Source organism: Podarcis melisellensis (assembly GCF_964234715.1).
Source record: "Podarcis melisellensis genome assembly, chromosome: 7".
Lineage (NCBI taxonomy): Eukaryota > Metazoa > Chordata > Lepidosauria > Squamata > Lacertidae > Podarcis > Podarcis melisellensis.
The window spans coordinates 48,159,420-48,173,335 of NC_138539.1; the positions used below are offsets into that span (position 1 = coordinate 48,159,420).

At 37.0% G+C, this 13,916-nt stretch overlaps 1 protein-coding gene across 9 annotated transcripts in view; it reads left to right on the forward strand.

Moving 5' to 3' along the window:
• Positions 1-13,916, forward strand: part of MTCL1 (microtubule crosslinking factor 1) — a 93,443-nt gene that overhangs the window by 55,328 nt on the left and 24,199 nt on the right. For 4 of the 9 annotated variants that reach the window (XM_081917983.1, XM_081917976.1, XM_081917977.1 and 1 more), the window contains 2 exons: positions 41-196; positions 13,630-13,752. In XM_081917983.1, coding sequence (XP_081774109.1) covers positions 41-196; positions 13,630-13,752 — 279 coding nt within the window. The remainder of the gene's footprint in view (positions 1-40; positions 197-13,629; positions 13,753-13,916) is intronic. The other 5 variants (XM_081917978.1, XM_081917979.1, XM_081917981.1 and 2 more) reach the window with 3 other exon arrangements.

Consider the following 13,916-nt stretch of genomic DNA (forward strand, 5'->3'; position numbering starts at 1 on the left):
TGTTTTTTTGTGTTATCAACCCCACCCATGCACCTAACAGTCCAAACTGAGGGATCAGATGGAGTGGCAGCGCAGCCAAGACCATGGAGACGAGAGAGAGAGTCATCATCAACGAGGCACCACCGAACCACACTGCAGAGCTGATGGAGAATTTAAACTCTACAGGCCAGGAAACAAGGGTTGTTTCAGTCTAGAGGTTAGCACAGCCTATTAAAAAGCTCTTGCTGCCCTCAAAGGGACCAATAAGTGTTTGTCACAGACGTTAAGGCAAAGTGGTGGGAAATAATTCATATGGGCTATTATGACTTGAACTTGAGCTAAAACCAACCACAACAACCCACAATGTGCGCTTAAAACCTTCACCCTTAGACTTCTGTGATCCTAATGGCCAACCCTGATATACCGGTAACTGACCTGGAAAGAAACAGATAGCCAGAATGCCATGTGTGAAATGTGGGTGGTTGTTGTGTTGCTCACCTTGATGGCTTTGAAAAATCATTGGAAGTTAAATTATATACCTCAACAGTATATCAAGCAATAGTCACTACAAGGTTGCAGTGTAGTATGTTTCTTGTATTTCTCACCAACAAAACTTCCAGAAAGCCCATGTAATTTTTTCCATGCTTGATATAAATATAAATATATAAATATATATATATATATAAATATATATATAAATAGTTGTGATTTTATGGACATACTCCAAAATCCCCCACACAGAAGGGCTTCCTTTTTTTTTCTTCTGTGAAGAACATCTCTCTAAACGTATAGAACTATTTCTTGTTGTATACATCAACCACTTTCATTCTCTAGAACAACAATCAGCTTGCATACATAAGCATCATAAGTATGATGACTTGTATATTTATCCATAGATGATACATTGTGAGCTGTCACTGCTAATGGTTGCAAAAGCATTAGCATTAGTTTCCATCATAGTCCATCTGGCTGTGTTCTGGAACCAGCCAAATTTGAATTCTTAATCGTGGGTATGTACAGATGTTGAGTGGTGGTCTCTATAGAATAGCAGTCACTACATTTTGTTTAGATGTATGACTTTCATCCTGGATTGAGTTGACAGGAAACTGTTCCCAGTCCTTACTGGCTGAAAAGCAGTGATGCCACTAACCCAATTCTCTTCACCTTCGTCCAAAAGCAGTTTTAAAGTGTTTTAAACCTTTTAAAGAGGGTATGAATGTATATTTCATTCCTTAAATTTACATGCAGCATTTTTAAAATTACAAAAGGCTGATTGCATGGAGGAAGTAGCAAGATAAGACAATTAAATCAGCGTTTGATTCACAGTCCAGCAAGTCTGTCAGATGCATTGCCTAGATTGGCAGGTGGGGAGGAAGATTTGAAATGTAGAGGAGAGAACAATACAGCAAGCCTCAATTTGCATGTATGTTTGTGCACAACATGTATTAACTTTTGTTGTGGTTCAGCCAGGCACAGAATGAATAGGCATAATCAGAATTAGGGAAATGAAAGAGGGCAATGAGAAATAAGCAGAGTTTGGAAGCATGTTGGTATTATGCTAAATAGTTTGTTCTAATGGCCTGTGTTGAACAGACATATTATTTTACAGTCTGTTTAGGGCCCAGACTTGCCAGCTCTATACCAGATTCCTTCTTTAATGGATGAGCAAACATGCAGATGGGCATAGAGACATTAGATATTATGAATAAATTTGGTCAGTGTATTAAAAAAAAATTATCCAAGAGAATACGAATATGAAGTAAATGTTAGCCATTTATTTCAGACATGTATATGACACAATATTGCAAGATGACATAAGATTTTTTGTTACAGGGTAGTCCTTTACAGGTAATAAAACCTGTACTTTAATCCATGGATCAAAAGTGTACAAAACACACCCGTTTGCCTGAGATAAGAGTTTTTTTGGGGGGTTGCAATCAGTTCTATGTTTTGTCAAACTAAGGCCACGTCAACAACTGATCAAACTTTATACTGTACTATAATAAGCTGACATTAAATTTATATACAATGGCACAAAGTTTAGAGATCCCAGGAAGAGCATTAATTTGCCATTTTTTTGCCATTATAAAACAGGGAAACCACGGTTATTTGCATGTGGTGAAATTATTTTTGAGTTAACATAGTTTCGTTCATAACTATGGGCAATAAGCTATGAGGGCATTAACACTTGACGAAGCCCATTGTTTATTCAGTCAGAAGGGAAAGCACTGGAGTTTTACTAGCTATATAAAGTGTTTTTAAAGCACGGAATGGTGATTATCATTTGTGACTGTGGGAAAAATAGTCCACTTGCATTTGACAAGAATAAAAGACGTGGATTAACAGAAGACTCTGAAAAAGAGTGGCTTCAAGATGTTAAAGTTTAACTAATCTGCATTAAGTGCTCCTTCAGAACTTTCCCTGAACGGTGGATCAGTTATTCCAGTCTGCATTTGTGACTATGAGAACAGACCCATGAATTTATTTATTCTAGATTCATTAATCCTACCTCTTCTCCTTCATTGGCAGGGATATAGAAGATATCCCAGTTCACAGTAATTTGCCAATCTGTTGATACAAAATATATTTTAACTGAGCAAAATTATATACATTGAAGATAGAAAATGGGAAGTAAACTGTTAAAGAATGATGTTGAAGATAGCACTATTTTGTTATCTTCCCCAAGTAGATGTGCCATTGATGCTCTCCCAGAATAAAATGACAAAAGGGAACTTTTTAGCTGCTTTGCTCTGGGAATAAATGTCTTTGCATTGGCCACTTAGGAAATCTGTAGATTTTTCATCTTGTTGGATAGGGCATATAAATAATGGATAGGGGGACGTGAACCTCAGTTTGGTTTAAACTTGCTTTTTGAGTATAATTAAATTATTGATTGATGCTATTTTTTCTTGCTATTGATGATACATATTTCTTTTTGCAAATAAAATAAAAATAGATGGAAGATAAAAAAAATTCTAGATCTGTTTTCCCACTGCAGATTATTTTATACATAGTGTTGTGGTGGATTAATTGTTAGATGACAGACAATGTAAGTCTATTGTCTTTAATTTGGAACCACCCTCTAGTCTTAAGTTACTTTAAATTGCTGCCATTATTTGTACTGCACCAGTAGTTATTAGCATACAGTATTATTAGTAGGTAAACTCTTGGGTTAAGTATATGCTTTGAAAGAAACTTGTCTTTTAAAAAAAAAGTCTTAAGAGCAGACTTCTTGTTTTCTTCATTAAAGCTAGTCATTCAACTAGTTCAGCGCAGAGGAGGAGACAGACGCCTACTGAAACATTTCAACTCATTATTCACAGATAGAATAGAGCCCTGCTATTGTGCGAGAGAGAACTATATTTCTAAATCTTTAATATGAACCAACTATTGGCTCCGAGGAACTGTAAGCAGAAGGGAAATAGCTAGTAGCACTGATTTACAAAACCTTGGGCAAGTGCTAGAGTACGAGTTCTTCTTTATTGCATTTATATACACTGTGCTGTATGATATGGATTCTGTAATAGTTCTCATCTTTTTCCTTGCAGAAGATTACATTTGGGTTTCATTTACAACACTCCAGTGCAGGAGTAGGGCAACTGGGCTCAGCTGGCAGGCCAGGTCCCAACTCCCCACCCCCAGAGTGGCTCACAGGCCACTTTGACAGGTCAGTGGGTCTACCCACCTGTCAGTTACCTGACGTCAAAGGTCAAGTGTTTCCCTAGGAAACGTGTTTCTTGCCCATGTGGCTTGATTTCAAGCTACACGGGCAAAGGAGGCATTTTCAGCAAATGCTGATAAGCTAGTTGCCAATCACAGCAATCCCCACTTTGGGCAGGAAACTCCATAGTCCTGTCAACTCCAGCAGGGCTTTATGCCAGCTGATTGGCACTAACAGCAATCCTTGCTCCCAAACAACAATTGGGAGTGTACTTTAAGGTTCCAGATACCAAATATGAACACAGGAACCACTTTTGGATCCATAGCCAGTCATCCCACTTCATAAATTGTCTTTTCACTGCCTTGCTTTTTCCTCTTTCTTTGTGTCTTTTGAATTGTGAACCTGCTGTCTCAGAAAATACTTTAATTTGTGGGACAGAACTAAGTATTATTATGACATTGTTCATTAATGTGGAGCAAGCATGTTGCTTGTTCCACAAACCCTAAGATGTTTGGAATTCCTAAACAAGCCCTCTGCCATTCTGCATGACAAATTACTTTTGAAACTGAAGGGAGTGTCACATAAACAGTTTTGTGAAATGGCAACAAGAAGAAAAATAGCACAGAACCAAAGAACAGGGCTACTTGGTTCTGTTAGTGTGCCTTGGGATGGTATTTTCTCAAACAAATTTTCTCACACTGCACAGGAAGCAAATTGGGCAGGTTGTGGTTTTTAGCTTTAGAAAAAGGGACCAGAAAGTCAGAGTTAAGCAGCCTTTTTACTCATGTCCATCTTTTGCTTAGATAGAGCCTGTCCCAGGTGGCTTTGGGTTTCTAAAAATAAAAAATAAAACCGCAGAGAAGAATATCACAAATCTCCTCATGGCATCCAGCTTGAGCCTTAGTTTTTTTAAATAAAAAATGGAGTAAAAGTTTTGCTCTACTGTTGGGTGAGTACCTACAGATTTTGAACAGAAATACTCCTGTTCAAAACTATAATACTTTAACTTAGTATCCTGTTTCTTCTTATGGTCTTGCCAATAAATATCTGATAGAATTGTGACCAAGGGGAATATCTTCATGGTTCCACCTTTCATCATTATACAGTGCTTTCAATTTTTGTCTCTCAAGTGCAGCTTAGACAGGGCAAGGATGAATTTTGTTGAAACTTAATGGTTGGCCTTCACACATTAGATTCAATTCAGCCCAGTGGGCTGAAACAGCATGTAGCATGTTGTGAACCAAGCATGAGAAAAGTGTAGTGAAATGAGAAACTCCTTTCCCTTGCCCTACCTTAGTGGTAGCAAAGAAAAGCACAAATGCCTTTTATCTAAATAAGAAACAGTAAAGACATTTAGTCAAAATGGATGAATATATTGTTTTGTTATTTAATATGCTTGTATTGTAAGTAACAGTTTAGAACATAAGTATCTGTAAATCAGAGTTGTTGTTTTGTTAACTTTCATTTTGTATCTGCAGGGAATTCTCTGTATAAAAGATGACATTGCACTGAGTTGAAACCTAAAATTTTTGAATTTCCCTCTTTTATGGTTTCAACTTTCATAGAATGTATTATATGAATGTATGTTTTATTTCCAATGGCATATTTCATTAGACATTCCATAGCCTTTTCATTGTTGCACAACCATCAGCTAATCTGTGTAGACATTCCCTTCTTGTGTTAGATTGTGTATGTATTTGTATGTTTTCACCAATTAAATGGTTGCATGTGGATCTTGTAAATTCACTTTCAAGATAAGCTTGAAACATTTATGCAAACATTAGTAAAAACCCTAACAGCAAGAACAAATACTTTACATATGTGCCAGAGTGTGCATGAAGCTGACAAAATAATAGTCTTGGAATACCCATTATAAAACCATTTTTGATACTCAAACTCTAAACACATTCAGGAAATGGTGCATAATATTGCTCAACATCCCCGGTCATCATTTTAGCAAAAGTTTCAGGTTTAGACTTGCTTGGCCCCAAATTAACTTTTATCATATTATTATATTTCATAAAGTGGAATGTTCTAAATTAGAGTTAGAATCTGGACTTTATTTTTAACTAAATGAAATATAGTTTATGTATAATACTTGGACTTATGAAGTAATATTGAATGGTAAGATAAAGTTGTATCAATTTTAGATGTGATTACTCTTAAGTATGTTCTGCCCTGTTTTCATATTGTGTTTTTTATTTTTAAAAGTATGTGTGAAAATTTAAACTCAGATATGTATTTTGTGCATTTCTGAACATACTTTATCTTAAAATGCGCATTTTAATTCATTTTGATACTTTTTTAAGGCTAAAACTTTACATTAATATAAAATAAGAGCATGGTATGCAGTACAATGTCAGTGAAAGCATAATATGTTTACTTATTTATATTTGCAAACAGGGATTGGAACTGCTCATCTCTTTTTCTTTCCCCCAATACTTTCTTAGCTTTTCTTTTTTATTATTTGATGCATGTTTGAAATTGATTGAATGAAATACAATTCTCAAAATAGTTGCACATGGACTAAAAATGAATGCCATCCCCACCAAACCCAAAACGGCAACACTCTTCATCATTATTTGAATGTACATTAATTTGTGAGTCCAAGTGACCTTCCACCGGTTTCTTGTGTGTCTCTCTCTTGATTTTATGTATATCTCTTTTGATTTTCACTGTGCAGCAAACTTACAATATTCTATAGCTTTTGGAGAGTAAGAAACATACCTAGGTTTTCTTGTTATTCTAAAATCAGAAAGCGTTGGGAAAGACTTTTCAGCAGTGATAACATGGAAACCAATCCCTCTTCCTAGTTAACTGTCCTAGTTAAAGGACTGTCTTAAGTTTGTTATGGATTTAGGAGGTGGGAGGACTTTTTTTTTAAGTAAGCAAGCTTTGAAATTGAACAACAAATGTAAAAATGAATATCTGTAAATTAATGTTGAGTTTTCTAAAATGAATCTATGCATTAGAACCTAATGCAGAGATCAATGCATTAAAACCTAATCTAGAAACTATAAGTGTAACAGCATTCCCATTTGGGTGATTGGGACTAGAGAGTAGAAACCTTTTGCTATGCTGGTATGTTGTTAGGTGGATTGAGAGCAGGCAGTAGTGTAGTGTGGCCAGACTCAGGTCAGGTTTTTCCTATTTTCTTACCCCCCTGCTCCCCGCCCATATCTTCTCAATAACGGATTGGTGCTGTGGATGTGGTGGGAGATGTAAAAATATTGATTCCAGCAAAAGTAACAGCAATTTCCCTGGATTGGGATGCCTGTGAGTTGTGTTGTTCTGCATTTGCATTATGTTCAACAGTGCTGTGGTAGACTCTACTATTCAATAGTCTGCATTGTATGAGTTTATTTTTCTGGGTCTGTGACTCTCCCCACCCCACCAACCCTTTTCCCTATGATGTAACCAGGTCATAATGGTGAATGTCGCCTCACCTGCATCAAATATATCATTAGTCAAAAGAGAGAAAGGGAATAATAGGGGTGAATAGAGTTATAAGAATGTATCGTTGCTTCAACAATTCAGCTTTCATGACAAATCAGGAAACATATTGGTGTGAAATTCCCAGGATCCCTTAGAAGACTCTGTCCTCTGATGGTTAGGGGGTCAATCACTCAGCAGTTATGTTAAGTCTGGAGTCAAGTGGCTTAGAAAGTCTTCACCTGCCAGTGAAAGGACAACAAGGAGGAAGCAAGTCTAAATTCTCCAGGAAGGGAGCTCCAAAGTCTGAGAGCAGCCACTCAGAAACCCCTCTCCCATTTACGTGAATACATCCACACAATACAATATGGGGTGAGATATACTAACCTTAGTATCCACCCAGGCCAGAACACAGATAATTAAATGTAAACATATATTTAACTGGGAAACATAATAATCTGGAACAAGTAATATTAATAGTGCTAATAGCCTAAACTAACATACCGTTACAGTTATCCTAGGTCTCTATACTTTCATTTTTATTGCCATCTCATTCCCTCTCCTCTCTGTCCCTACAGAACTATCCCAACTCGTCACCTGCCATTCTCAGCCATCATTTCCCACGTCACACCTACTGTGACTCACACTCTCTTCCAGTCCAACATTCTCTAAATGAAACTCCACCCATGGAAGTATAGATTCTATTCATGTTGTGTATACAATAACACTGTAAACACCACAAATATTAGACTCACTGATGCTGAGACTTGCCAGTAGAAGTATTGTTTCCTCCAATTATTGTTGCTAATATCTAATAATGTGTTATATATTTATTTAGAAGATTTTAAAAAATTTCTAATTTTTTTATAGTGAAACTGCCTTTCACTACAGAGTTATAGGACAGATTACTACAATAGAAAATGCAATTATAAAACAAATAAAATCATTACAATTATAAAATACGCAAAACCCATTCCAAATGAGCAGAACAATATAAATTCAGCAAAATACTTTAATTAATTAATTAATTAATTAACTAGCTCTTCATTGTTTATTTATTAGACTGGGAGACTGGTATGCATGTTTCCCCTTCTCCTTAAAGGGCGCTTGAGGATCAGGCTGTCTAGAAATCTTTAGAGACGGGAATTACTAATTAAAAGATTTTAGTCTTGTACTTTGTGTCTATTAAAGCTGTATTCAAGAAAGCTAACAACACTTCATTTAAAATGCGATAAACTTATGCATAAGCAGTTCACAGATTAGCCTCATTACTTGAAACTTTTACATTTTGCTGACATGGAACTCTCATGATAGGAGTCATTTGCATAGGGAAGCATAGTACACCTTATGTTATCTCCATCATAGTCATAACATGTTGCCCTAGCATAGCTTTATGTACTTCAGTTACTTTTGGTGAGCAATGTTCATGTGTTGTGAGTATAGCATCCTCCTTTATTCATGTAGATTAACTTGTGCTTTCTAGATTTTTGATACATCCTGTGGAAGCAAGACATTGTTTTCAGTGGAGCTTGCCTCCATGTTAGCATGCTTAAGTCAGATCTTCAGCTGGAGATAGGCAATACTTTTAAAGAGATTTAAAAGTAGTTTCACTTCTCACAGTTGTGCATATGTGTTTGTCCTCATCACCTGTACAGTCAAACAGGGGGAGTTTTTTTTTGGGGGGGGGATATAAAACCTGTAGACTAAAGCCAATGTAGAATGAGTGTACACACCACTAGCAGGCATCCTACTTTCAAACCATATTCAGCTATCTCAAAAATACAATAATCTACTTTTAACATGAGTTTAAGAGAACTCTGATATTTGTTTTTCGGAATATTTCCCCAATCTTAAGTCATTGCGTCCCACAGGATTCCACTGGCACAGTGAAACTTCTTTTTCCTTTCCTCCCCCCCCCCTCAAAATCTGCTACAGAGGGTCTCCCGCCCTCCAAAGCCAATTTTGAGGCACGCAATGGCCTAGAGAGGACAGGAGAGGAGGCAGAAGTTCTGTTACATGCATAGAAGTCCTTGGCACCAGTAGAGCTGCAATGGATATGGCCCAGTAGTATCATCTGATTATTATTATTTTTACAAGTTGGCTGTATGTAGCTTTTTCCCCTTTGGCATTTTCCAAAATCAGAATACAACAACCAGTCTGCCCAAGCAACACAGAAATGCTGGAAAACAAGAAATGTGGAGGGGGTTACATTTTCTGTATCTCCTCCTGCCCAATTATTGACACATCTGAAGCAGCCAAGGATCCAGGCTGAGAACAGATTTTGCCCAAGGCTGCCAGGATTCTTACTTTAAATATATACTTGATTTAACATTTTAAATTTAATTATACTTTTACCTTTGTTGCTCGAACGTGATGTTGGGCTGTGATTGATGACACGTAGAAATTTGGCTATTTGAAGTTCTGCAAATTCAAATTTGGCTATTTGAAATTCTGCAAATTCAAATCTATTTTTTTATATATATATAATTTTTTATTAAGGTTTTTTCATACAAGTACATATTTAACAAACAAAATAAATTTTATAACATCTTTTCATTCTACTATGGACTCCCTCACGCCTCCTGCTTCCACTTGCATCATTAAAAAAAAAAATTTCCAAGCAAATTATCATTTTGTTTATAGTCTTAAATCCAATCTTTTAGGTTAAACTCAAATATAATTTGATGGTAGACAGTTGTTTCTACTCTGACATCTTTGTTAGCATTCAGCCAAATTACAGTACTTTTGTAAATAAATCTTGAATTTCTCCCAGTCTTCTTCAACCCTCTCCTCTCCCAGGTCTCGGATTCTGCCAGTCATCTCGGCTAGTTGCATATAGTCCATCAGCTGCATCTGCCATTCTTCCAGTGTGGGTAGATCTTGAGTTTTCCAGTTCTTAGCAATGAGTATCCTTGCTGCCGTTGTAGCATACATAAAAAATGTTCTGTCCTTCTTTAACACATTCTGGCCGACAATGCCCAGAAGGAAGGCCTCTGGTTTCTTAGTAAAGGTATACTTAAACACCTTTTTTAGCTCATTGTATATCATTTCCCAGAAGGCCTTCACTCTAGGGCAGGTCCACCAGAGGTGAAAGAATGTTCCTTCATTTTCCTTGCATTTCCAACATTTATTATCAGACGAATGGTATATTTTAGCCAATTTCACTGGGGTCATGTACCATCTATATATCATTTTCATTACATTTTCCTTCAGAGCATTACATGCGGTGAAGTTCAGCCCAGTGGTCCACAACCTTTCCCAATCCTCAAACATAATGTTATGCCCAATATCCTGAGCCCACTTTATCATAGCCGATTTAACCATTTCGTCTTGTGTGTTCCATTTCAACAGCAAGTTATACGTTTTTGAAAGTACCTTGGTCTTAGGTTCTAACAATTCTGTTTCCAATTTCGATTTCTCCACCTGGAAATCTAACTTTTTATCATTCTTAAACACTTCTTTAATCTGAGCATAGTGTAACCAGTCTCGCACTTTATCTTTCATTTTCTCTAAACTCTGCAATTTCCAGTTGTCTCCGTCTCTTTCTAATATTTCCTAATATTTTGGCCAATTGGCCTCCATATTAGGTCTTTTTCGGGCCTTAGCCTCCAAGGGTGACAGCCACCTCGGGGTTTTGTTCTCCAATAAGTCTTTGTATTTTGTCCAGACATTAAATATTGCTTTTCTGACAATATGGTTCTTAAAGGCCTTGTTAATCTTAACCTTATCATACCATAAGTATGCATGCCATCCAAATGCGTTGTTAAAACCTTCCAGATCCAGCACATCCGTGTCCTCAAGAAGTAGCCAATCTTTTAGCCAGCAAAAAGCTGCGGCTTCATAATACAACTTTAAGTCTGGCAGGGCAAAGCCCCCTCTTTCTTTCGCATCCGTTAATATCTTAAACTTAATTCTGGGCTTTTTGCCCTGCCAGACAAATTTAGAAATGTCTTTCTGCCACTTCCGGAAGCACTCCGTTTTGTCTACAATCTGCAATGTCTGAAACAAAAACAACATTTTTGGCAATACATTCATCTTAATGGCAGCTATTCGGCCTAACAATGAAAGTTTTAATTTTGACCAGCTATCCAAGTCTCTCTTAATTTCAGACCAACATTTTTCATAGTTATCTTTGAATAGACTCAGATTTTTTGCTGTTATGTTTACCCCTAGGTATTTCACTTTCTTAACCACAGTTAACTCTGTCTCTCTCTGAAACCGTTCCGACTCAATATCTGTCAAGTTTTTTCCCAACACCTTAGTTTTTTGTTTATTTAGTTTAAATCCCGCCACCCGACCAAAGTCTTGAATCAGTTGTAATACTCTTTTCGTACTAGATTCTGGCTCCTGTAATGTCAAAACTAAGTCATCTGCAAACGCTTTAAGTTTATATTGTTTCGCTCCGACCTGTATCCCTTCCACCAGCCGGTCCCCTCTAATCATGTTCAGGAGCACTTCCAGGACCGAAATAAATAGTAACGGGGAAATCGGGCAGCCTTGTCGTGTTCCTTTTTCAATTTTAAACTCTTCTGTAACCACATTGTTAACTATCAATTTAGCCTTTTGTTCTGAATATATTGCATCAATCCCATTCTCAAACCCCCGACCCACTCCCATCTCTTTTAAATTCCCCTTCATGAACTTCCAGGATATGTTGTCAAAGGCCTTCTCTGCATCTATAAAAATTAAAACTGCTTTAGTGTTTATGTCTGTTTGTAAAAGTTCCAATATATCTATAATGTTCCTTGTATTGGCAGACATATGTCTACCTGGGAGAAAGCCTGCCTGGTCTTTATGAATTACTTTGCTTAAAACCCTCTTGAATCTGCTTGCCAAAACATCTGCAAATATTTTGTAATCCACATTTAAAAGGGAGATGGGACGGTAGTTCTTAAGTTGTGTCTTTTCACTTTCCGATTTTGGTATCAATGTGATGAAAGCTTCCTTCCACGATTCCGGCGCCTTCTTCCCCTCCATAATTTCATTGCTGACCTCCATCAATGGTTGTATCAGATAGTCTTTCAGTGTCTTATAATACTTGGAGGTCAACCCGTCTGGTCCTGGCGATTTGCCCTGTTTCATGTTCTGGATGGCCTGCTCAATCTCTTGTCGTGTTATTTTGCCATTTAGGATTGTTCTGTTTTCTTCTGACAGCTTTGCTAGTCCATTTATCTCCAAAAATTGTTTAATCTCAGTTTCATCTTGTGGCCCTTGGGTATATAATTTTTTGAAATATCTCTGGAAACACTTTCTAATCTCTCTGGGGTTCTGGATACTTCTTCCTTCAATCTCTAAATTTGTCACTGTATTTAACTTTTGTCTCCTCTTCAACTGCCAGGCTAGCAGTTTTCCACATTTATTAGCCGATTCAAAAGTTTTTTGTTTCATTAATTTAATTTTCCATTCTATTTCCTGGTTTATCAGTTTAGAATATTGTGCTTGGTGAAGTTTAATTTCTCTCAGAATCGGCTGAGACTTCGGGTTGGATCTTAGCTTCTTCTCTAACTCCTTAATTTTTTCCAGAATTTTATCTTTCCTTTCATTTTGTTTCCTTTTCTTTACAGTATTCTGTTGTATCAAGAACCCCCTCATCACAGCCTTGCTTGCGTCCCAGATAGTTCTTTTTTCCACTGTAGTGTTCATGTTGATCTCAAAGTAATCCTTTAGAGCTTTTTGGGCCTTCTTGGTAATCTCCTGATCTCTAAACAGGCCATCATTCATCTTCCATCTGAAGGAACCGGTTGGGATCAATGTCATGTCCATTCTCAGTGCGTTATGGTCGGAGCATGTCTTTGGGCAGATTTCCACCTTTCTAATCTTAGGTGCCAGACCTCTAGTTATCCATATTTGGTCGATTCTTGTCCAAGTCAGTTGGGCTTCAGAGAAAAATGTTCCTTCCCTTCCCAAGGGGTTTCTCACTCTCCAAATATCAATCCAATACATATTGTCTGTCATTTCAAAGAAGGTCTTTGGTAGTCTCCCATCTTTGGTAACATTTTGGTTCTGTGACTTATCCATGTTAGTTGATACGACTCCATTCATATCTCCCATCATAATGATGTTGTTGTAGTCCAAAATTCAAATCTAGATGCATGAATAATCTTGTTTTTTTATCAATTGGACATTTTACTATCAAATAAAATAGTGCCCCTAAGAACATAAGTACTGTAACTTTTTGATGACCTCCATAACCTTCAAGTGACACACAGACTAGTAGATACCTAGTCTCTGATCCAGATACAGTTTTTTCACAACATGTACACAGTCTGAGATGTGCATGTTATTATTAACAGTGCAAATGAGAAAAGGCCTGAAAGCCCTCTGTGTTAATGTGTATCCTAATATGGACACAGGGCACAGGTCTACATGTGCAGTTCCTGATCCAGCAATGGAATCTGTGTGCAGATTTTTCATTCATTTGGAATTAGATCTCACTGAATATGAACACAATGCATATTTGAAGTGTCTTTTCACTGTGTAGTTGTGTGTCTCAGTGATGTCTGTCCTGTAGTTCTGTCACACCTGTTAGAACCTTACTCCTTTGTCCTGCTGATCAGCTCAGGAACTGCCATGTTTTACCTGTACAGAATATATCGATTCAGGAGCTTCAGGCTCAACTTGAGCAAGAGGTGAAACTTCGCCAAGAGGAGCAAGAAACATTTACAGAAAAGATAATTCAGGTAAATGCATAATGCTGTTGTTGGAAGAGACCTTTGTCTGTTTTTCTGACTATCAGAAACTCCTTAGTTTGTGGTAAGAATTTAGAAGTTGCTTAAATATGTTTCAGTACTGTTTCATAGATAGTTTTGTTGTGGATTGGCAGACTTGTGGAAATACAATTAAG